This window comes from Amblyomma mixtum, chromosome 2 (assembly GCF_055824585.1).
Source record: "Amblyomma mixtum isolate Tamu chromosome 2, ASM5582458v1, whole genome shotgun sequence".
NCBI lineage: Eukaryota > Metazoa > Arthropoda > Arachnida > Ixodida > Ixodidae > Amblyomma > Amblyomma mixtum.
This window is the reverse complement of record NC_143013.1, coordinates 305,634,840-305,659,332: the sequence shown is the minus strand read 5'-3', so window position 1 is coordinate 305,659,332 and position 24,493 is coordinate 305,634,840. Positions and strand designations below refer to the sequence as shown.

The 24,493-nt window shown below is 47.3% G+C and overlaps 2 protein-coding genes across 2 annotated transcripts in view; both read right to left on the bottom strand.

Annotated features, from left to right (window-relative positions):
* LOC149364799 (phospholipid-transporting ATPase ABCA3-like) overlaps positions 1 to 18,625 on the bottom strand; it is a 32,135-nt gene extending 13,510 nt beyond the window's left edge. Inside the window, exons 1-14 of the mRNA XM_089568760.1 lie at positions 18,590 to 18,625; positions 18,123 to 18,272; positions 15,163 to 15,547; positions 14,311 to 14,511; positions 13,177 to 13,355; positions 12,362 to 12,493; positions 10,669 to 10,786; positions 9,588 to 9,736; positions 7,231 to 7,386; positions 6,222 to 6,432; positions 4,815 to 5,067; positions 3,741 to 3,793; positions 2,575 to 2,791; positions 150 to 386 (exon numbers count right to left, since the gene is read on the bottom strand). Coding sequence (XP_089424886.1) covers positions 150 to 386; positions 2,575 to 2,791; positions 3,741 to 3,793; positions 4,815 to 5,067; positions 6,222 to 6,432; positions 7,231 to 7,386; positions 9,588 to 9,736; positions 10,669 to 10,786; positions 12,362 to 12,493; positions 13,177 to 13,355; positions 14,311 to 14,511; positions 15,163 to 15,547; positions 18,123 to 18,272; positions 18,590 to 18,625 — 2,477 coding nt within the window. The remainder of the gene's footprint in view (positions 1 to 149; positions 387 to 2,574; positions 2,792 to 3,740; positions 3,794 to 4,814; positions 5,068 to 6,221; positions 6,433 to 7,230; positions 7,387 to 9,587; positions 9,737 to 10,668; positions 10,787 to 12,361; positions 12,494 to 13,176; positions 13,356 to 14,310; positions 14,512 to 15,162; positions 15,548 to 18,122; positions 18,273 to 18,589) is intronic.
* Positions 18,626 to 18,931: 306 nt separating this feature from the next.
* Positions 18,932 to 23,104, bottom strand: LOC149364798 (uncharacterized). Its single transcript, XM_089568758.1, has 3 exons — positions 22,795 to 23,104; positions 20,101 to 20,448; positions 18,932 to 18,966 (listed from the first exon to the last, which is right to left on the bottom strand). The coding sequence occupies exons 1-3, from the start codon at positions 23,102 to 23,104 to the stop codon at positions 18,932 to 18,934; spliced, it is 693 nt and encodes a 230-aa protein (XP_089424884.1).
* Positions 23,105 to 24,493: the final 1,389 nt, after the last annotated feature.

Here is a 24,493-nt window from a genome sequence, read left to right as displayed (position 1 = left end):
AAACAAACCCACGAACCAATCAGGCTAAATAAACGCTTTCGCACGTCTCTCGGTTTAACTACGTTAAAACCCGACCATTTTTCTCCCGGCTTCGCGTGTAGCGTTTCAAATCGTTCCGCTCCTTTTCCTCGAACACGTGAGCCACTTACACAGTGTGCCTGAAGACGCAGCCGAAAGCGTAGTACGTCACGTACTTGAAAAATTTTTTGTCGAAAAGTATAAGAAGCCGCCTCAGGGCATCGCTGAGGGGGAAGTGTGGCACGTTCGCGCTTTCCAGGAGAACCTTGTAATTCATGTATTCCTCGGTTTCTGTGTGTTTCTGAATAAACGTTCTGAATGGCCGTTGTTTGTCGCCCACAAAAGTGGCGGCATCGAGGTCGATGTGCCTGCAACACGGAAACAAAAGTAGAATATTAGTACGTCACATAGGAGTACAGTTGAGCCCACTTATAACGAACTTGATCGTCACGCGAAATTAGTTCGTTGTATCCAAAGTTCGTAGTAAGTGGACCACCTATAATACGGGCAAAAAGAGCAAGCGAGACGAAAGTTAACTTTATTTTTGAAAAAAGTCCGTGATGCATGTCTGCTTCTTCGAAGCTGATCGCATCACTGCCGTTTCTAATTTTTCTAGCGCGGCAATATGTTCATCGCCAAGGCCTCTGCTGCACACGAGTTCCTTAAGCGACGCGCTGTAACCGATCGTGGTTGAAGCGTTCACAGCAACCGGCGGTAGAGCAGCATCCTCGTAATCGTCCTCGTCGGTCTGTGGGCAGTCAAGAAGGGCTCGAACTTCACGCACAATAGCTTCGTCAGTGCATGGCTCCGAAATGTCGGCGTCGTCATCAGCAGAAACGAAATCGCCCCAGGCAACGTCAGGTCCGGCCAGCTGCGTGTCAACGACGCATTGCCACAAGTCCTCGTGCGACCGGCCTTCCGGTGGGTGATCTATGGCGTCCTCGGTGTCTGGGCCCATAAAACACGCCTTGCGGAAGCAATTTGCTATGCACTCCGCGGTGAGCTCCATCCACGCCGCTTTCAACATCTCCACGGTGGCAAGCAAGCTGATGCGAACTGGCATGGCAGGGAGACCGGGCGTCAGCGATCCACTTCAGCAGTGCGTCCTCAACGTCCGCGTAGGTCGCCTTCCGAAGGCGCTTTCTAGTCGTCAGGACGGCATTCACGGTAGCACCAAGAATCTTTTCCTTGCCCTTAGTAATGGTTGAAGTGGTCGATTTCGACAGTCCGTACTTCTTGACCAGTTTGCAGTTTTTTGCACCTTGAGCAAGTTCATTAACAATGGCCATCTTCGTTGCGATGTCGACAGCTTTCCTTTTAGCACCTGAAGAGGTCGGTGTACAGTGCTCCATCGCACCAGGCGCAAGTAAAGCCCTTGGGCTCGCGCGTTGAGGCAGCCTTCAACTCCCCGATCTGGGAGAGGGACGGATGCGGCAACGATGTCAACGCAGTGCCATCGCACAGAAAGAATCGACGGCGCGCAATGCCCTCAGCGCGGGGTGACAACGGAAGAACAAATCACGCGGATTCATGACAGCGACGCGGGCGGCGCCACTTTCTCCTTTGTCACGACGCGCGCGCGCTTTTTCGTTTTCATTTTTAAACGCGTGCTTTTTCTTTTTTTACTTTATTTTACGGGGGCCCGACAGCTTTGCGTTCGCTCTAACCGAGTGTTGAGGCCACTACAGTTCGTTCTATGTGAGACACTGTGCCATTGCCCCAATATATATTTTGACGGTAGCACCGCCCTCGTTCGTACTAAGCGAGCGTTCGTTATATCTGCGGCTGTTATAAGTGGGCTCGACTGTAGTCATCGTGGATTGGGATCGAAAGTTCAGCAATCGTTGCACCAAATTAAATTAATTCTGCATGACACCAGCAGCATAAAGAGTAGAAAAAAAAAACAAATTAGTCTACCATCGGCTGCTCGTAAATAAGGCAGCCGATGGTACACGCTTTATTGGCTCACATCGATTACATTCGTGAAGAAAGCCATATTGATGTCTGGTGACCACGTAATTCCCTTTATTTCAAATTACATGCGGCGTTGGATTTTGTGATACGTTTAAAACTCGTAAACATTGAAGAGTCAGTAAGGCTGTGTTTTGGGCTAGTTGGTTGCTCATGATTTTGACGAAAAGCAAGCGCTCAAGAAGACGGAGACAAGCGGGAGAAAGACAGGACAAAGACTACTCGTAGTGTCGGGTGTGCACATCTGGCACTACGTTGCAAGAAATAAATTTTCATTGCTCCTGTGGTCGCCGAGAAGTGCACAGAACAACAAGCTTTCTGATGTTTCTGTTTAAAAAAAAAAACCTGGTTTTAATTTTTCCTAAGCGACAGCCGCAGCTATAGCTCCGTGGCGACGACATGAACCGCACGCGAACGGCAATGATGCTGCATTCTTTGGGACTGTACCTCCAAGCACTATCTCGACTTGCGTGTAGAGGTCGCTAGCGTCGCTGTCATAGCAACGCTTCGCGTTGCATGCTGTTCGGTCACGATCAGGCTGTAGCTACGACGAGCTCGGAATAGCGCCAACGACAGAATGCCCACCTGTACTGGACCGGTAGTTGGAAGGTCTTGAGCTTGACCATGCCCAGGGCAGTGAACGCGATGAATACCGGGAGGATCCAGCCGGTGAAGAACAGGAAAGGCGTGCGCCACTGGTATAGCAGCCTCTTCTGCATCAGAGCCCGGAAGCGCTGCCACATCCGCGGCTCTCTCCGGGTCACGGGAGGCGATAACATGCTTGTTTCGCTCAGTTGACGACCTGTAGTATAAAGGCAGGTCAGAGGTCAAGACACCTCATTCTTTCGATCTCTCTCGTAACAGCCCTCTGAAGAAGTCTCACAACGCGCAATTTAGGTGTCGTCGGTAATGTTCTTCGTCTACTCCGAAACATTTCTGTACATGCTCCAGCATCTAGACAACATCGAATTTCGCTGCAGTTTTAAATGCTTTCGAATTCGCCTAGATTAAATATATAAAATGTGTGAAGCTTGTTGGTGCAGCTTGCCGAACTGAGCGGAGGCCGCTCATTTGTACACGGTCACCGCACATGGTTCGTTCGTTCGGAACATGGCTGGGAGCGCTGCAATTCGAAGCGCGTGAGCGCAGTCACGTGTTTTTTTTTATATATACTTCGCCGGCTTTCTTTAAATGCCGGAGACAAGGACCGCGCAGGATGCACGCTGACACAACAAACTGGATCGATTGTTAATGAGCTCCCTCTGCAAGTTAACGGAACGTAGGTACCTGCACTGGAGTGCATATCCGAAATTTTGCAATATCCATCTGAGGTAATTAACAAAAATTAACCGGACTATAAAAGAATACCCTGAGGAGAGCCGCATGAGTCCAAAATAAATGTCATTGGTTTCATCCTGTTGCGTTTTCCCTCTTTTTTTTTTTTAATCCTTGGCTCATGTTATGTGAAACGCCCTGTACACTGACTGCTTTTGCACCATGAGTAAACAAGTAAACGCCACCACCTTGGAGCGGCTTTTTGCGCAAATAGGCCAGGGGTTCGTGCACGAGATATCCGTGCTTACCTACGACACCCATGCATGAAGCGGAGTATGTTGGCAGTGTACGGTTGCGTGACGTATCTCTCACACGACGCAGATCATATGCCGAGCGACATACGCATATTCGAACTCATGCAGGTTGCAGACAACTTTCAGCGCCATAGACAACCAGGAGAACGCAGAATAACTTACTTTCTGACTCATAAGCTTGATCTTTGGGACCTTCAGCCCAGAGGTTATATATTCTGTTGCAGAGAAGAAAGCGCGAAAAAGTAAGTATGAGAAATCGTGTAAGGTTGCAGCTTAACGCATTTTTGCTTGAAGGGAAGGTGAAATATGGTTTTTGACAATCCTGTGAGATTAAAATATTCGAAACCTTTTAGGTACAGCCTGCCAAGTAGGTTTACGCTAGATGCATTTGAAATGGTGACGTATCCGCCGAATAAGTCTCGGAATTTCCCTCGCAGCGTCGGAGAAATGCTCAGAAGTGAAGTGACGACGTCACTGTTGCCGAAATATCGGACTTTCGTTGTCTTTGTCCACATGCTGCTGTGCATGGTCCGGTGCCGCCAAAGAAGGCTTCGTGGGCTTTACCGTCGGTGGCATTTGTTTTCTTTGTTCAAACAACCTTTTCTTCGCTTGAACCATAGCGCCGCCGTAGATGACGTCATGAATGCCACCTCTGCTTGGCACTGTGTACTGCGGAGAAGCTTGAACGCCGACGCGTCTGTATTCTTTGATTACGTCGCTATTTCAAATGTTAGCAGAAAAATGATTTTCATGATTTACCTCAAAAATTATACATTCAACCCTTTTAAGCTTGCAAATTCTAAAACTTCTGCAGCTCTGATTTAAGCATAAACTTAGTTCATTCTAAGTGCATCACATCCAATCTTCAGCTTAGGACGTCTTAAAAATGTAAATGTCTCCGTGTAGTATACAGAAATAGCGCCCAATTGTGTTTATAGACACTATTGGCTCTATCTATTTTTCAGCTATCAAATGGGTCTTCAGACTGAGAGGGCTATCGGCTCTCTCTATTCATTTATTTTTCAGCTATAGCCGAAAAAATAAGAACTAGAAACGGTGGAAGGTTGCAGCGGACGGCATTTTCGCTTCAGCCTAAATCAAGCTAATTTTTAGTTCATCTGTCATACCCAGTAACAACGTGTTTTCTAACTCGCGAGCGGTGCGAGAATATGTATGATAATGCAATGCGCGCCGCCCGCGAACAGGCGAGAAAGCCGTCCGCTTCAAATAGCTTACTTTATGTACGCGTCTTTCATTGTGGCCACGGTCACTCCTATGCTCTGGATGCCCAGCGCTGCACTTCTGTCTTCCAGCTCGCGGAACATGGCTTCGAATCCGTTACGCTTGAGCGTGTTGAGCCCGATGACCATTTCCGTGTCCCCGTCGTGCTCGACGGTGGCACGGGGCACAGATTTACGGGTCACGACGAGGATATCGTTACCTCGGAAGGCGCCAGGACCCTTGGCTATGCGCAGCTTGTAGCCGACACCTGCGGTGAGGAGCAAACATTTTTGTATGGCTGCATTCAACTGGCGCTTGCAATGGCGCCTTTTGTTCACTTTGAGTTTGCTTCACGCGGTTGACAACACCGGAAATGCAGATGCGTGTGAATGCGTGGTGTGGGCGCTGGGCATGACGGGGTAACCGAGAGCACCTTTGAATACCATTGTTAGGGGCTTCATTACTTCAAAGGTGATGGTGGTGGTGGCGGCGGTGTAACACTTTTATTAGAACAGCCTTTATGTTAGACGTCTAATAGGTCCTGGGCCAAGGTGACGAGATCCAGGGAGGCGAGCCAGATGGGCCACGGTGGGGGGGGGGGGGGGGGGGGGGAGGATAGGCGGGGGACTGGAAGGCTACGTGGCACTGTGTAAGGCAGTGTTCAATGTCTGCATATGTGTGCGGACAGTTTAGGCACTGAGGTCTGGAAGCGTACCGGTGAAAATAAAGTTTGGCTGGTGTATGTAAGAGTACTTCAAAGGAGCACATGTCAACGCTGAGAGATAACTCGTGTTCAGAGGAGAAACAAGTGATTCTTTTCAAGGATCGGTGGGCAGACATGTGGCATCTCGAGGAGCGGTTGAGAGGAGCGGTTGAGCGAGAAGACTGATTTCTAGGTGTACGGAATGAGCAGGAATTCTGGAGGAGGAGGAGGAGCAGATCCCCTCTCATAGTGACCCTCACTTAGCGGTTCCGACCGTACCGGTTTCCTTCTAGGTTCTCATTGCGACATCTGCTGTAGGTATGACGTCAGCCTACGTCGAAATACGCATTGGCTCATTAGACATCCTGGCGCTTATTTTGACGGCAGCAGGTTGTTCGAGAAAACGGACACAGCGGACACTATGGGAAGCGTCAAAAATGAAAGAAGAAAAAACTCTATTGTCAAGGCATCGCGATCTGTACCACAGAAGCTGTGGTGAAAAGGGTTAATGAGCGATCCTTCAGTGAAGCACTGGAGGAACAGTATATTTCTGAAGCGATTCGAAGTACGTCCGATTGAGACAAACAGAAAGCCGCACCGCCATGATCCTAGTTGTTCTCCTGGAACATGCGCCATTTCATACTCGAAGTCATGTCACTACCGCTAGCTTTCGTTGCAACTATGCAGCGATGTGGCGCAGTGTGATTGGAAGCGCTTACCGCTAGCGTTCTTTAGGAAGCTGGGGGAACCGGCACAAATCACGTTGCCATTGTACATGACGATGATGCGGTCGGCCAACGTGTCGGCCTCTTCCATGTCGTGCGTGGAAAGGACGAGCGTCGTGCGGCCGCGCATTCCTTGCACTAGCGTCCAGATGACGCGTCGCGTCTCCGGGTCCATGCCCACCGTCGGCTCGTCCAAGATCAAGACCTGCGCGTTGGCAGCCAGTGATGTTGGCAGGTAAACTTAAATTCATTGTCATCGAGAGAACTAACGATCACCTCGAATTCGCTTCTCGTCACTGACGCAAGCCGGGCGAGGGTGGGGCTACACTTCAGTCAATCACAAACAGCGAAAAAAAAGGAAAAAAAAAAACAAAGACGGAGAGCAGTAAAAAAGGAATTCTTTCAATGCACTGTACCGACCCAGGTGTCAGTGCGTGCCATTTCTACCTGGCGATACGATTCGAATTTCACATTTTCAGAGAAGCTTTGTCGAAGGTACTGCGTTAAAAAGAAAACTAAGTATCTTGTTGGAGCATTAGTCTGTCGTTTAAAACGACGAGAAAAAGTTAATCAGCTATGAACCGCGTTTGCAGTCAAGTCTTATTGACGCGAAGCTCCATTTACGTTACGTGCATTAGATTGTTCGCACTCTCGAGGCAAGATAACCGCTGGTCCTTAAGGGTAACGGAGTGGATTCCATGAGACGGCAAGCGTAGCAGGGGGCGCCAGAACGTTAGATGGGCGGATGAGATTAAGAAATTTGCGGGAATACGGTGGTCACAACTGGCGAAGGACAGGGTTAATTGGAGAGACACGGGAGAGGCTTTTTCCCTGCAGTGGGCGTAGTCAGGCTGATGATGATGATGACTATCGAGTGGTTGCCTGGTCACAAACCACGAATGGCGACTACAAGGGCTCCAGGAAATAATGAACCACTTTATTAAATTGCCCCGCATTCACAGTTTCAGAAATAGGGCTCACAAGATAAGGTAAGGGTCAGTACCTTTGGACGCGTGATAAGCGCGATTGCGATGCTGAGCTTCCTCTTCATTCCACCAGACAGCTCGCCCGGATAAGCATAGAGCTTGTCGCTGAGCTGCACAGTCTCTAGCAGCATCTTTACGTATCGGTTGATCTGGGAACTCATTAGGCCTTTCAGCTGGAAATAAACGTGAGCAATAACGTGATTATGAGGTGCGAATGACAAAAGCGAGTTAGAAATCATGAAGTGGTCCTCACGCGAAGCAGCCAAACTGGTAGTAGCAAGTGGAAACAAAAATAGCGTTGGGGCATTGTAGCGTTGGCTGTACTTGTTAGTCTTAATACACTGTGTAATGGGGTGCCCACTAAGTGAGTTATAGAGGTGGCTATCATTTCGCGGGTGTACGTGTGTGCACGTATAAGCATTGTGACCTTTGGATTGTTAAGCATCCCCACAGCCAACCACGGGAAGACACAAGGAACGTCCTGTGCCACATGGAAGTTCACTCAATTTGTGGAGCCGGTGAATAATTGATATGTCATCACGTCATACTCTACGGAAGCCTAGGTGCCAGATCCGCGGCCATATGAAAACCTATGGCGATAATTAAGTCACCTTAAAATGCAACGTGGTACCATTAGATTTCACGTTTGTCGCAGCTTCTGTTGCAACTTGTGTCAATGTTGGCGTCAGTTTATTAGCAATTGTAGGCTCATCAACCACCGTATTCTGACTGCTAGCTGCAGTAGCAGGAATCCGCTATGCTGTGACGGTGGCGACATTTGCATATGTTACACTTTTTTTTTCTGATTGTTGATCTTGATTCTCTATATTGGTTGCTCTGTAGAAACTAGATCGCGCACAACCCGGTAGGCAGGCTGTGGTGACGTCACAAGGTCAGGTGACCACTTCAACCAATCATTAATTTGCCACATGCCACTGTGAGGCAAGACTTCCCAAGATCATGTGACATCTCTCGACCAATCACGGTGGCTCATCACGGCAGCATGTGACGACATCACAAGGCCGCGTGACCTGTCTCGACCAATCAGCGAATTTAATGACACCGGACACCGGCGGGGTTTTGTGTGACAATGCTGTCGCACGAACAAGTTATCATAGATAAAATGTGTGTCGTGTAACATTTTGTTTCGTGTTTTCTCATATTATATCTCAGCTATAATGTTAAATATGCCGACTTAAACCTTGCGTTTCCCTGCAGTTTTTCTGGTAGGACCAGTCACCTTATTTCTTCAAGATATAAGTTATGACCGGATGCTTAACATTATCGTATTGCGAATTTCAGAAGCAGCTTCCAGGTCCAGATGGAGTGTTTCGTGCCTCTAGTTAGGGTGCAGGACATCTGTTGCGTTTATGCTATTGTACTGGCACTAGTAACACGTTGTAAGAAATGCCTCTTGACGTCACGATCACTTTATGACGGCATTGCGTCCGGACGAATCAGTGATTAGCATCCCAGTCATTCAATGTGTCGCGTTGTCTTAACGTTACGCATGACGTCACTTAATTCTGAGCAATCACTGTGACGCGTTGCACCTGATATGTGACTCCGAAAATGCCGACGTCGCGTAAACTAAAAACGCCTTCACAGCTTTCGGCGTAAAATTTTTGTAATGCCGCTGTGGTTGAGAAGACGCAGAGGAGTGCCCTCCAGTGCGGTTCGTTAGGCTTCTAGGTAAAAAAAAAAAAAAAAACTGTCAGGACAATGCACAGCGCAGGCATCGAGCAGATCTTTTGTATTACTATTCCGTGCAACGCACTCTCTCGACGCTAGCGTTCTTTCATGGGGACATGTTAAGGTTTTAGACTTAAGCATAGCTAAACTTTGGCATGAGTAGTGTCGCGTGGTCATCCCACTATGTCTATCGCGCTGAATATTAGCTGCAACTCACAAGATGTGGTAGGAGCTGAGTTCACGGAGAGTTCGAGCCCAGTGGTGTCGGAAAGCTGTGAATTTATCGGCCCATGAAAACAGCATAGTACTTTGAATTTATATGCGTGCTTGGTCGCGTGTATCATGGCTCACTGACTTGCTATAAAGCGGACACATCATTTGGTTCAATACAGACTTGCTGCAGGCTATATTGAAAGGAACGGCACTCTGCGCCAATCTGATCGATCGTGGCTGATCGATGGTGGCCACTCGCCGCTTTTGCTGCATCTCGTATCTATCTTGACGTGAAAGAAACATAGCATAGAATTTTCTTCCACTCATTTTCGAAAACGCAACAGTGTGTTCAGCGTTCAAAAAAAAATAAAAAGTACAGAGACGGAGACAGGAGAGGGTGAAGCTACCACCTTTCGTAGCATGAAAATACAGCGTGGTCAGTGAAGTTAATTAGGCAATGAAGACTTACCATGCCAAAGTACTGAAGATGATCCAACACCGTAAGGTCGTCGAAAAACACATCCGTCTGGGGACAGAAGCCCAGGATTCCTCGTGTCGAATAGGTGGTTATTTCTCGTTCGTGAAGGAACACTGTTCCACTGTCAGCTTTTATCAGGCCTTCAAAAAAGAATCCGAGAATCACGAGAATCACTGAGAATTAGCTCTTTGTTACGGGTGCAACGAGGTGATTTCTAATAATCTTTCAGGCAAGGTTATGCTGATGACCGTTAAGAGACAAGTAGAAGACAAAATGAGTCAGAGAACAAACGCGAGTTTATATCCTAGTCGAAATCAAGAAGAAATAGATGTGAGCAGTGCGCGTACCCTGTGGACGTCCATTTCCCAGGAATGCAGCTGCCGCCACCGACACAGGATAATGTTAATCGGAGGGACAGGCGAGTCCTTTATAGCTGGGATTTTGATGACGACAACGATGGTGGGAGGCTACATTCGTCCAAGTTTCGTATGGCTTACTCACATCACCTTCATACTGCACCTCTGCGTGTCTTGCCAATAGTAGTAAAGGCGACTACCGGTAGCATGCGGGCATTCGAGGAGTACTAAGGCGAAAGCCTTTAATGCCTCATTGTTGTCGACAGAAGGTTGTTGACAGAAGGTTGTCAGCAGAGGTGTCACGCTTTTCGGTTGGTCGAAATGGTTATGACGTCAGAGTGCGCGGATTCAAAGTAATGAGGTCACCCGCGGATGCCTGACGCCCCCTTTTGGAGCAGAAGACAACTAATAAAATAGTTGTCTGCTCCGACAGGGGGTGTAAGGCGTCCATGGGTGACCACATTACATATCTCGTAACTGCGAACAGAGCCATGGATACAACCGAACTCATCGAAGCAGAGAGAGAGTCGTGCTAAAGAAGCAATCAAAGTCGGCAGTCAAAGTGTGTAGTTGTAATGTGTAGTCAAAGCGTGTAGTCAAATAAAGCACTAGTACAGCACAAACAGTCTCGCAGTCAATGCCAAACAGTGCGCTAGGAAAGGCTTTCGCCTTGTTGCGCTTTAGAGAGCAAGAGTGCCTCCTGAATTTTTTTTTACCTGTGAGTATACTCATCAATGTCGTTTTTCCAGCGCCGTTATGGCCGAGTAGTACAGTGACTTGGGACCCGTAGATCGACATGTTCACTTTGTTCAACGCGACCACGCCGTCGAACACCTGTGAGAGAAGGAGGATTTAAGTTTTGCGATACACTACAATAAGAATCGCACGTGCCCTCACAGCCCATATTAAATAATCCCCCCGTTTCAAAGTGTACCGGTTCCATACCATTTGTATTGTTCATACTCAGCGTACTGACCGTGCCAGTTACCGCGATGCCAAAGCACTCGCTTTTGCGAACATCGTCATGACCTTCTTGAATCAAGTATTGTGACCAGCCGCGGTTGCACACTTGAGCTTAAAGCTTTAAAAAAAAGTACCATCAGAATAACTAGAATCGCGTCCTGACACATAGATTAATAAAAAATGTGGAACAACGTTCCAGCCAAATAGGTTTTGTGCGGAACTGCTGCACATACGCGTATCTGGAACATCACTCCGGTTATATTTTGAAGATCAATATGTGGAACCAAGTTCCAGGTAGGGCCTGCCTGCAGGGGATGAGCCTGCATGTAGGCCTAGAAAATACCAAAGAAACGCTCAACGAACAACATAACAAGACTGTGCCAGGCTAAACCATCGTGAAGCTACCGCTTCTCACTCGGTTTAACTAAAGCTAAAGCACCGTTAATTTTTGTTAGTTTAAAAGATGTGAACGGAAGAATTGGTGTTATGTGACGAATTCATCACAGAAAGCAATGATTATAACGGCTAATTACATTTATTACATTTAAGGCCCTGCAGAAATGGGCCTATCTTTTGATTGATTTAGACTCCAGGACATCACACTTATTACACGCCAGTCATAGGTGAACGCAAGCAGGAAGCTAACTGAAGTATATGCATAAAGCACATTTGTATTTAACTTTTTTTTATTGCACAGTTCGCATTGTATTTTTTCAATCTAAAACCTGAGAGAGCATTGTGTACGTGCCGAAGATATCTTCATCGAATTCTCGAAATAAATTATTGTGTCAGAAGCACGTCTGTCATTTCACAACCCCGTCTGCATATTCACTTTTAATTACTTCACTGTTCGGTACAATACAAACAACCGTACAAGAATAACCCCGCTGAGGGGAGAGTTGAAATTCTGTTAATTTTCAGGTTGTTGGCTCCCAGATGATGAAAATTGGAGCGCAAACAAAACGGAGACAAGGAAAGAAGACAGCAGGACGAGCGCCTTAGTCCTTGTCTCCGTTTTGCTTGCGCCCCAATTTTCATCACGAACAACTTCCAACTTGCCAAACTTTCCATTCTGCTGGGCTCCCAGATGTAACGTGCCCACTGGTACGTGCCCGGTGGTGGAAGAAAAATAAGTCCTGTCATTGTGCTCGCCTCCTTCTCCTCCCGTGAACATTCACCTAGTTATATCTGGAACCCGTCATGAAGTAACTGGGACAGTGTTCCACATAATCGCACTGAGGAAAAAAAAGAGACGAGCTGGCTGTTTTACTATATCATCGAGTTCCACCGAAGTTCGACTTAGCAAAGTGCGAAAGGCGCTGCGCAAGTTTGTACTCCAATGAAAAAGCTGAAACGAGCCTCGTTCTGGATTAAATATGTGTAACAGGAGTTTTATCTGGAACTTATGTGGAACCCAGATTAAGATTGTATATAAAGGAAGCTTACCTTAACGAGATTCTGGCACTCGAGGGCAACTCTCAGTTCAGGCGGGGATTCAAAGCGGTCTTCGCTTTCGGGACTTTTAATCGATGCTTCGGATTCGGCAACGCGCGGTTCGGCCGGGAACCAGTATTTGAACTGGAACGCATCGCCCAAGAGAAAAATTATAGAAATTGATGCGTCCGAAACAATATTCTGTAGTCGCGTGATTATTGTTAAGCCACTCTCACCCTATGATGCAACATCTTCGCCTGCAACAAGTTAATGGGATATGCATGATGAACTCCTATTATGCTTTACTTCGGGAAATGTGGCCACAACCATGTAGCTCATGTTCTCTTTCTTCATGCACAAATTTAATCCCACTGGCACCAGCGACTCAGCTGAACTGCGTACTTTGTTGGCGCGTGTTATGAAGAAGTGTCTTGAAAGTTTCTCGTTTTCTACGTCTGAAAAGGACACAGCAATGGAAAGCTCTTTATGGATAAAAACTAAACAAACCGATCGTGTTTGTCGGCACCACTCTCACCGAGTTTTCTGCACTACGCAATATGGCGTAAACATTGCCAGACCTTGTGAACAGAATTTCTGTCACGCGAAAGCGTTTGGCACTAACAAAACAGCAGTTCGCACCGAATATACCCGAGAGTACCGTGTACGGTTTTCATCCAGTTTTTAACGAATGAGCAATTGCCAACAAATCCGAAGGTCTATGAAAAAGGATGTTCACTCATCCGCTGTTACACGGTCCCCACTTGAGTAACACTAATGAGGAAAAAAAGAAAATGTTTGGAGAGTAGGGAGTATTGTTCGAAGCTTACTTTCAGAAAAAAATGTAGGGGCTTTGGCCGCGTCGCCGTCCAAGGAAGAACTTCTGACAGGTAGGCGATCAGAAGGATAAAAGCAACGGCCGTGGTGGCCATCATCGCCCACATGTCTTTGAGGGCCACGGTGTCCAGGTTCAGAGCAGGCTTGGGCAGGATGTTCCAATAAGCGGCTTCTTTTGGTGGCATTCGTGGCGTGTGCGAATATACGGAAGCGAGTCAGCAGAGGGACAGAGACGAGAGTTGATATGCTGAGGCGAAACTGTCTTCAACTATGAGAGCAGCAGCATGAGTCCAACGAACCTTGCGAAGAACTTATTCCTCGCTCGATTACAGGTTTTAGCAGTGTCAGGTGGCCAAGAGTGCGCTAAGCAAAAAAATGAAGGTTATACTTAAGCGCTGCCTTAAAGGTATGACATGATAGCGTTAATGGGCTAATGCCCTTATATGCGGAATTGGGCATTCTTTCTTTACGGTCATAGATCTCTGGGATTCCTCGTACCACTCCTGGCGCAGTGGTGCAGCAATTAAGCGGTGCGCCACTGCCCTGCGATGGCAGGTGCTGCCACCGGCGGTGCTTGTGAGGCCCAGGTTGCTCTTCCCTAGCAACCTCTCGTGACCAATCATTAATTTAGCTGCCTCCAGCTACGGTGGGTTGCTACTCTAGGGATTTTTCGTTCACAGTCAACGACGTCGACGCCGACACAGATGCCGACGCCGGTCTTTCTCTGACACGAGATCCTCACACTATCCCGTTAAAATCATTCACGAATGTGAGGTGATCCCGAGTTTCAAGTTTTTACTCCAAGCATCTGTATCAGTAATGAGACACTATTGACTTCTAAAGGACGGTACTTAGTATGTGTCTGTTCTGTGCTAATTCTTTCGACGATGGGGCAGTGTAAAGAGACAAGCATCTTAGACAAGCAATTATTTTGCCTTAAAATATACTTGCTTTTACAAACTCAACGATGAATATCTGCTTGTCATTTTATATACTATGGACCATCAGACACGCCTTAATGGAGGACTGGGAGAATATTCTGACCTAACGTGCACCGAAGAAAACTATTGCTATGGATAAAGCGAAAAAAAAAGGACACAAGGAGTTTACAAAATAGAATATCGTACTTTCGAAGTCGTCGAATATGCCGATGATCTTCATGGCATTGCTAAGGGCCACGCTGGGGTAGAAGGCAGTGCGTAGCTTCTCATTCCTGCTTCCGGTCAGGTACGCGAAGAGGCTAGTGCCGAATACCAGCCCCAGCTTGTCACCGTCGACGCTCGGTAGCATGAAATAGACTGCGAACCCTATCACCATTGCCCATCGACCTGAAGGAGAGGAAGAATGGTGCGTAAGAAAATCTTCCGGCACTGACCATGTCAAAAACGTAGCATGCCGTTTCCAAACCTGTACGGGTTACTTGTAGTTCACAATGAAAAACCGGCTGTGAGAGTCACTAAAAGGCCGATTAGGCTCAACAGAACAAAACAAGTCTCCACGCAGGTTCTAACAATTATGTGTGACAACACCTTGTTACCTGCGTTGTCAGCAATCTTAGATACAAGTCGAGACTTTACCGATACACACGCGAAGCGGTGAGTACAACTGCTACAGGAATGGGTTTCCACGAGTTTCCCACAGAAAACCATGCATACTATCGTGGCTAGTTTCTTCGTGTACTACTTCTTATTCTTCCAAACACATCAAGATCACCTGGGTACCCTTTCCTCTCACCTACACGTTCATGTATGCAGTGCGGACCCGCTATACGCGGTCAAATGTACAGTGGGCGACAATGAAGATAGTGTCTTTACTTTAAAGCAGGTGAGCTCGGACTTGGATAGCTATCCAGCTGAGGTGAGCGCTCTAGAATAAGTCTTTTAAGCAAAAGGCACTTGAGACTCAGATGTTGCTTTACGTGTTTTCAAGTGTCTGTGCCGCTGAGCTGACTAGTGAGCAAGCATTAGGATTAAGCTCACCGAAAGGGAAGACGCAGGCGATCAGCAGCGCCAACAGCGTGTGGCAGAAGGCGAAGATGGCGAACGTCGCCGCCACGAGGGAGCCGTCCGCGTTCTCCAGGTACCGCGTCACCCGAGGTACGTGGGTGTAGACGCGAATAAACTTTTGCTGCCGGTGCTCGGGGGGCGTTGGCGTCGCCACGGTCGTGGAGTTGGACGAAGCCAGCGACACCTCCAAGTTGTCTCCCTTGTACACCGTGACGTTCCTCGACGGCTTGTAACGCTCCTCGTGGAGTATCAGCACGGCAGCCGCGAGGGCTCCCTCGATCATAGAGATCGGAAGAGCCGAGAAAAAGTGCCCGACCCAGAATTCGTTCGAAGACAGGCCCATGACCTCCTGCACATCCTGCAAATGCGGTCACACACCTGCCTCAAGTGGATGACGCTAGCTCCGTCGCACATTTGGATTTGAGGTCCCCGAACGTTAATCCCAAATCTCAAATATATCTTAAATCAATGAAGGAAAGAAAATAATAAAGCCGAGAAAGGCTTTCTCAGCGACCGACATGTGATTCCAGCTTCATGAAAGAAGATAAAAAGTTGTTCTTTGAAAAGCTTCACTAAAGAAAAGCTTCACTGAAAAGCTTCACCGTTCCAAACTCGAATATGCCTCGGCGATCTGGAATCCCCATCAAAAATATCTAATCGATCAGCTTGAAGCCATCCAAAATCGCGCGGCCCGTTTTATCACATCGCAGTACGGCAGACAACACAGTGTAACTCTTATCAAGGCATCCCTTGATCTGCAACCCCTGGCACTCCGGCGTAACATTTCACAGCTCTGTTTGTTTCACAAATTGTACTACACCTTCCCACAGCTAAGAAACTCTGTATTACACCCGCCGCTTCGCACCTCACGACGACTTTTTAACTCTTTAAGTCTGCAGCGCATTCACGGCTCCACAAACTCATTTAATAAATCTTTTTTACCTAGCTCCATTACACTGTGGAATGACTTACCCGATTTCATAGTTATTGAAACAGAACCCATTAAATTCAGGCAGTTATTATCATCACATTTCAAGGGCTGAGTTATTTTGTCGTGTTTTTGAGTGTGTGCATGTGTTTTTTTGTTTTTTTTTGTTTTTTGTTTTTCTTATCTCAGGTTGTTCTTGAGCTGCTGTGTCTTTCTCATGTTAATATTTTGATAATGTTAATGTTGACCATGTACCCTGTACTTTGTATTTCTTGTTGATTTCACTGACCACTGATTATGAAACGACCTCCCCCCCCCTTATGTAATGCCCTAAGCCAAGGGCCCTTAAGGGTAAATAAATGATGATGATGATGATGATGATGGAATATGCTACTCCTGAGTTTTTCTTCCTTATATGTAGACTTCTTTCTTTGCCTGATGTGGCAGGCCTCTTGAACCCACGCCGATCAAAATGGCAGAGCTGTTAGTGCTACGGGCACCGCGAGATTAGGTTTCAATTAGACCACAACAAAGCTACCTGGGCTATTCATATTTCAGTTTAGATGCAGCGTTATATAAGAACAATAATACCAACGTGATTGTACGGATTGTGAACTGTTCATTTCGGTTGCTCTGGAGAGCCCACCGTTGCCATTCATGGCTGACAGTGCAGATGTGCACTGACATTTGTTCTCGCCAAATAAGGGCTGTTTCACGGCACTTGAGCGAAGGCCTAAAAATAAGCGGTACGTCGCGCATGAGTAAAGCCAAGGACATAATGTCTGCTGTCGTGCGGAGCTACTCAAGGTATTTTTTAAATGCTGCATAATTAGTTAAGTTGTATTAATTATGCAATTTTTGTAATCATCTTAGGCCTAAGCGCGTTTCATTAGGTTGTGGAGGCGTTTCAGAAACAGCCGATTCAGTTTCTATTAATGTACTTCCCGCGCGGTCTTTTTCTCTTTGAGCACGTAAACCCTCGGAATTACCTGTTGTTATATAGCAACACGATAACGTGACAAACTCTTGATGCGGCGTCACTTCAAGCCAATGGGCGAATTTTATGACCACCGACATTTTTTTTCCAATGAGGCTTTTGATGCCGTCGCATGAAAGAGAAATAAGGAACCTCGTGACTACGCTCTTGTGATCGGATATTTGTTACTTTTACGTAAACTCGACAGAAGTCTAGTTCAGTCCACTTTTTGAGGGGCAGTGAAAAAATATCGAGGAAAAGAGTAGAGGCCACGCCATTCATTCTCAAAAGGGACACTTTCTCTCGAATGATCAACTAAACCCATGTCGAGTTCCTGTAGAGTTCCTGTAAACAGCGCTACTGTAGCGCTCCAAAAGTATGTTGAAGGAACGAAGCATGGGCGTTGAATGTGCCAAAGAAAGCGGCCGCCGCTCACTTCGACACATTCAGCGGGCACCTTTAGTTCAGGAACACAGACCTTTGGGCTAGTTGGTTCATAGCAGACACGTACAAGCGCTAAAAAAACACGGACAGAGAAGAGACTTGGACAACACGAGCGCTCGTGTTGTCCAAGTCTCTTCTCTGTCCGTGTTTTTTTAGCGCTTGTACGTGTCTACCTTTACTTCGTTCAAAACATGGTTGAGGGCGCTACAATACTGCAATGAGAAAGAGCGGCCTATTTCGTAGGCTATCTTTAAATTCCGGGAAAGAAAGGACCACGAAGGAGGCACGCTGCTAAAAAAAGCATTTAATCGGCCGTTTTGCAACTTGCTCTACAACGAGACGCTCTGCGGCCTGAACTGCATACCTCTATTACAAAATTTGCATAATAACCATCGCTAACTGGCTAATTAGGTGGAATTTACGACAGGTTTAGTTGCGCCACAAGATGCTAAACAATAGGGTTGGTTTCATCCATCTACGGTGCATCACTTTTTTTTAAAGCGTTCGCTCAGGTTACGCAAAACACCCTGCATAGCGGTGAATTACAGATGGATTTTCACACACTAGGTTGGAAATTCACCATACCTTGAGTCCCGATCCTATCTCTCTCGTAATGTCTCGTACGCGCAAAACGAGAGGTAAGCAGAAGCCGATTGTTACGGCTGCGAAAAGTCCGTTCCGGTAATTATGTATGTCTTCAAACGGTGCCTCCATTGGTATATGTCCTGCAAACAGCTGAAAGTAGAAAGGCTGCAGTTATCTTGCAGAAAAAGCAAACTTCCTTAATCTAATGCACCGAATCCTGTTCAAAGGCTTCAAATTTCAACACAAGGGAACAAGCACAATTTTATTCTTGAGGGTAGCCACGCAAAAAGCGGGCACAAAAGTAGAAGCAACACAGGACATGCGCTATTCGTGCAGTCTTGCCTTTCCTGGAATGGCTCCGCGTACGCTATCACAAACCTGCACTAACATGCACCGTGTATCGCGAGTTCTTTCTTCATCTGTGTATGAAAAAGGGCCTCTGTGTGACAGTAATCTTGCCAACTCACCTCAGTACTGTTTGTGAAACCGCCTTGAAGAACCATATGAGCATGGTCGATGAGGATTTGCTGTACTTGTATTGTGTCTGCAAGGAAACAACACGAACGTGGCGTCGCTGTTACAGCGTGAATGGCTAGACAGAAGAGTCTTTCTTTTTTAGGATTCGCCGAGGCGGTTCAGTAGCTTTGGCGTTAGACTGCGGATTACAAATTCTCGGGATCGAATCAATGCCGCGGCGGCCGCATTTTGACGGAGACGAAATGTAAAACGTTGTGGGCTCTGCGATGCCAGCGCGCGTTACAGAAGTATATTGGTTGAAATGATTCCAAAGCCCTCCACTGCGGCATCCCTCAGAGCTCCATGTGCCTCTTCGGAACGTTAAACCCTGCATACCATACCATACCATACCATACCATACCATACCATACCATACCATACCATACCATACCATACCATACCATACCATACCATACCATACCACGTCCACACCATACCATATACCATACCATACCATACCATACCATACCATACCATACCATACCATACCATACCATACCATACCATACCAAACTATACTATACCATACCACATCATGCCCCACCACACCATACCGCATCATGCCATACCACACCATAGCATACCATGCTTTTAGGCCAACACCGCAAAGAAAGTTCGAAAGAGTTTGACTATAAAATAGTACAAAGCTAACAGCGCCTGAGCTTCCCAAAAATACTTGCATGGAGACTTCTTGGATTATTTGACTATAGTCGGATAAAACTTAAGAAGGCAGCGGCTTTTCCCCGTCAAAGGACACCCTTTAAGCCAATGGCGTCGGCCGATTCTCATTGTCCTGCTAGCGTGACAATGCAGGGAGTGGCAGATGAAAGGAGATAGTCTTCTACCTCCATAGTCGGGGATAGCACCCCTCTCTCCATTGTGGTACCGCTCCCTGCATTGCCACTCTAGCAGGTTCATGAGAATCGGCCGACGCCATTGGCTGGAGGGGGGGGGGGGTTCTTTGACGGGGAAAAGCCGCTGCCTTCTTAAGTTGTATCCGACTATAGATATGTTACTTCGCGATTGATGACACTTGTCCCGCATCACGCGTCGTTCGAAGTTGTGTTCATTTTGCATGCATTTGACACCGCTGCAAAATTTCTAGTTTACGCTTAAGCTACTGTATGTGAAGTGCGTAATGCCGTGTAATTTGTAAGATGGCAAGAATGAACTGAGTTCACTTAGCTCCTTGCTTCCTCCATCCTCACAGTCCCCCCAGGGAAAGTCTGTTGCTACAGTTCGGCCTAAATGAAAGCGATAACCTTAAAATCATGTTTGCCTGTATCTTTGAAGACTCGACATCAACCCTGCTACTTAATCCTTCTTGCATAGCATATTTAGCGCGGCCTTACGCGCCGGCATACGGCCTGTGCCGATTATGAGTTGCAGAACGTGCGGAGGTATGCTTGGAACACCCACTCAAACCGATCTGTACCGCTCTTAACATTAGAGAGTAGCTTACCGGCGATCTTTGCCAGGACGTCACCACCGGCAGTGATTGAGGGGTTGGCGAAGAGCTCCTCCAGGCTGTACAAGACACCTTCTGGAAGTATTACTTCGGGCGGAAGGAGCTCTATCAAGTTGTAGCGCAGGCTTTGTTCATTGTCGGGGTCGTAAAACTGGACGCACATAGTGCGGTCCACAGTACGGGCGTACGTGTCACTACGCAGCAGCCTGCTTACGACGGCGCGGCACTTGGCGGGCACGGAACTGGCGTTTTTGAGTGGCAGAATGTAGTCATTTGGCACACCTTCCTCATCTGATGGTATCTGCTGAATGTCATCTTCCTGTTCCTTTGGCGACTGTCGTCCTGCAGAAGGCAAGTAAGGACGCGCACACAACGAAGAATTGCTCCTGGGCTTCACGATTTTGGCAATGCGTCAGGCAGGTGCTGGCTGGCATATAAAGCAATGTCGGTTTTGCCACGATAGCTGTTCACGGAGATATCAGGGGGTGCAAGCGGTGTCAACGTGGTTCTGAGCCAGAAGGGACCGAAAGCTGCGCCGGGGTTAGTAATACGGAGTAACTGCGTTGCCACGGCCACTGGTCCCACACTATACTAACCATCACTCCCTGTGAGATCGATTTCAAAGGCATCAACAGAACATATAGCCTAAACCTGAACTAATCATTCCCCGTATGGACTAAGTGCTCTAGTTAGTGTTTTCTCATATTTTTGGTTCTTCTCATAACTAGCCCAGGTACCCAGGTAGGTAAAAGCGGGCCCTGTTTAAAATCGGCTCTGCGTGGTAGTGTGATCCCTGTGGGCCTGACGAGTAAAAGTCATGAGCGGGCACTTTTATAGAGCCTGTAAAATGAATAGAAGTAGCGGGAACGGCCGGAGACGAAACCTGTCGTGAAAGTTCCTCCTTCGGGAAGGCGAAATGCCTCGGGGAGATTAATATTTTAGGGAGGAGGCCGGGAGACTGGGGAGGGATGCATTGGGGAAAGTAAAATGTTCTTAGCAGGTTGCCCCCGGAATTTTAGGAGCACGTTTTGAGAACTATAGCGCAAAGAAAGCGAACATTGCAGCGACATTCAGTCTCTCACCGAATATTTTAACTAAATCGAAGACTAGTTTAGCCGATAATTTTTTTCTCTTTTTATTGGCTTAAGCCGCCAAGCCCCCGCCATCTCTGGGATGGACGAAGAGGGAAAGGAAGGCTTAGCGTCAACTGAGTGTATCGCTGAGATGGAGAAAAAAAAATACAATGAAAAGGAATTGTTATACCGCGCCGGCCAGCGCTATTACCCCGAAACCTCCAGAGGAGCTTGACCTTCATTTGCCCCTCTATACTACACGAAATCTCTCTTCCCATGCGCAATTCACAACTGTCATAAATGACGGATAAATCTGATCCGCCTAGCCATTCAGCAGGTCTCGCGCGAATTGCCCTTACTCTTGCGAAGCTCGATCTCACCCACGTTCAACAAGGCCCCTTTTCCCATGCCCAGGTAGATCTCGGTGCGACTGATGACTTTTCTTAAACCTCATGTTTTTGCCCCAAAAGACATGCGATTTCTTGCAGTTGTTCGACGATCCTTCGTATTGCCGCGCATCTTTGTACTGTGTTCGTTCATGCTCAAAATAGCCGGCAGGCGGCTTTATAATTTCGTTTCTGACGCGTGATGCGACCAGACTTATCTCGATTGATCGCGTCGACGCCGACTCCTTCCATACTGTTGCAGTTTCTTTGGGTTCCTTATCTCGAAGGTTCCTTGCCAGATTTAAATTGAGTGCGGCCAAGAACTGTAGCAATTTTTTTCGACGACCGCCGAGCACGCTTGTTGCTACGCCGCCGCCGAGTCATTCAGTCCTTTGAGGGCGCAGGTCAGTTTCTTTTAGAAGTCATTTTCACCGTCTTTCTGTCTGCCAATCAAGATTAACCTCCCTCCCCTTCCTGACACGCATCCCCTCTCACACCACTTTCCTTCCCCACCCCCGGGGCCTCCCTCCTCGGAGCGAAGGCCCTATTTAATCCCTGCCAATGATGAACGCTTTTCCCAGACGAAGACAAGTCCCCTTGTCGAAACGTTGGCTCAAGCAACCTGAGGTTTTCCCCTCCCTTGTTCATTTTGTGATCGCCAAGGACCATCTACCACACCCTCTCTCTACCATGCTCACCATTGCATGTCAGTTTGCATGGCGAAATTTCCTTTATTATGCAGCTTATCCCACTGAATGTGGCGGCGTTGCAGAAGCTACTGCTTTCGTCAGTAAATCTGGCACCGAATTCTGACTATTCCCCCATGTAGGAGAGCCCTTGATCCGCCGGACGCCTCGGATATCGTTCGAAGAGCCATCATAGTAATTGCTTCGACCATGATTGTGACCCAGACGCAAACCGTTCTCACACCCGAATAGCTTTGGGTAAACTGGGGCCCTGACTGGCTGGCTCCAGCAACAGCAGCTAGAACAGCTCTGCCACATTCTCGGCAGACCGATGGGCAATTTTTGCTCACCCGATGTAACAGGTTTACCCACGCAGTTGCTGTCATCATCGCCGAACTTTTTTTTTTCTTTGCACTAGGCGAGTAGGTGCTTCGACTAAGCTATTATGCTGACATCTGTTGTCGTCTTCGAAACACAGTGAAGTGATTGCCTCATCGAAATGTGGACTACTTGGTGAAGAATAATGACCGCAGCTTGGCTCACCGGCAGCACTGAACATCGCGGCGATGAGCCGGTCAGTGTCGGCGGTTGCGGGGCCGTAGACCACAATGAGGCCGGGTGGTAGCTTGTGGCGAATGTGTTCGGCATCCGCGGCCGTCGGCTCTTGGGGTATGATGTATGAGCGGTTGAGCTTCTTCACCTGGGCCGGATCGACGCGGTCGTGGGACAGCAGGTACACGAAGGTGACCACCACGAAGGTGAGCTCGACAGCGAGTGTCGCGTAGTGGCGCCACAGCGTCTGCAGAAGGAGCCTCCGCCAGATGAAGAGCCAAACGTTGGCGCAGGATACCATGCCGAGGAACGGAAGTTACGTACGTAGGGTGGTGGAACTTCCTGCGAGGAAACAGCTAAATTGGCTGCTTTTCGCTTCATTGTGCGAATGCATGATAGCAGACTGACGATTGATGCAGAGTTGGTACAGTCCCTCCCAAAAAAGTGCAGCCCAAGGGGTTCGCTTCTAAGCTGTTTAGCGGGGCTCCCTAGAACATCTAGCGATCTAAAGCGTGGGAGGATTGAGGAGATAACGCAGCTGTAATTAACATCAACTAGCGCTTAAGATGTAATTGCAGCTGCAAGTTGAATAAGAGTCACTTACAGCAGCTATGACCTCCTGGGGACAACGAGCTATCTCCTCGCGCTTCCTCCTCGTTCTTCTTCTTCTCCTCAGTAAACATGGCACATACCCACGCGGTCGAGTTAGCTCGAGCTCTTTTTCCAAAAAAATGCTTGCATTTCCTGGATAAGTTTGCTATTTTGAGTGTAGAGATATAGAATAATAACTCGAACCAAACCATTCAAAAATAAGCATGCCTAAAAATATTCACAGGACAAATATTTGCCAATGCGTTATTATATCGCATAGCTACTGTGGGTGATTTCTGTGATTGAACGAAGAAGATTTTTGTTACTTTTTATCCTAATTGCAGCATTAAAAGCCTTTTTACTCATTAATTCATGATTTTCTAGTTCTTCTTTTTACATCTTTTTTTCATGGTTTATTTTCAAGATTTGGAGACTGTCTTGTTTTTGAGGAATGTTCTTCACAGCGGCGAAGGCCTTGTTGGTCTGTAGAATGAATGCTTATGCGCTCCTTCGCATGATGTCCTCATTTTGAAATGAGAGGTTTATACAGCTATGTTTCGAGGTAGTGACTGCATTTTCCGGTGCCATTATTTTTAGGTAGTTAATGTTAATTTCGGCGTCAGTGCAAAAGTTTCTGTTCTTTCTGATATCGGCGTTTAAACCACATTAGGCAGAGTATAACCACTGTTATACCAAAAGGTTGAGCGAGCTATAACTCTGGCATGGCTAGACAGACGGTCCGGACTCCTTCCATGGGTAATGAGGCAAGCTCGACTATGCGGCGTTTAATGCGCGCCATATGTTGACCTCACGTCACGTGACCTGACAGTAGCGCCACCTCTACGAAACTCATTTTGGGGTGAGATGTTAAAGTTCAAGGGTCATAGAGCAAGCCACCATGGTGGACGTCTGGCAACATGGTGTACCTTTAGTAAATATGGTACATAATAAGGTTTTCACTTGGTTAAACATATTCAGTGCGAGAGCATTCCCAAATCGTCACGGTCAAATTTGGGCAGTGGCCCGGGCCAAATTGGGATGTCGCCATCGTGTCGGGCACATTAAGTTATGGTTGGGCATTGATTTTGGACCAAATCGG

Bases quoted from the DNA above. Each gene is read 5' to 3' on its own strand.
- LOC149364798 (XM_089568758.1), bottom strand. From the start codon at position 23,104: ATGGTATCCTGCGCCAACGTTTGGCTCTTCATCTGGCGGAGGCTCCTT. The intron at 20,449-22,794 runs GTGAGCCAAGCT...TGCCTTCTGCAG, and splicing joins CGCGATGTTCAGTGCTGCCG to GACGACAGTCGCCAAAGGAA. The intron at 18,967-20,100 runs GTAAGCTACTCT...TATGGTATGCAG, and splicing joins CGTCCTGGCAAAGATCGCCG to GGTTTAACGTTCCGAAGAGG.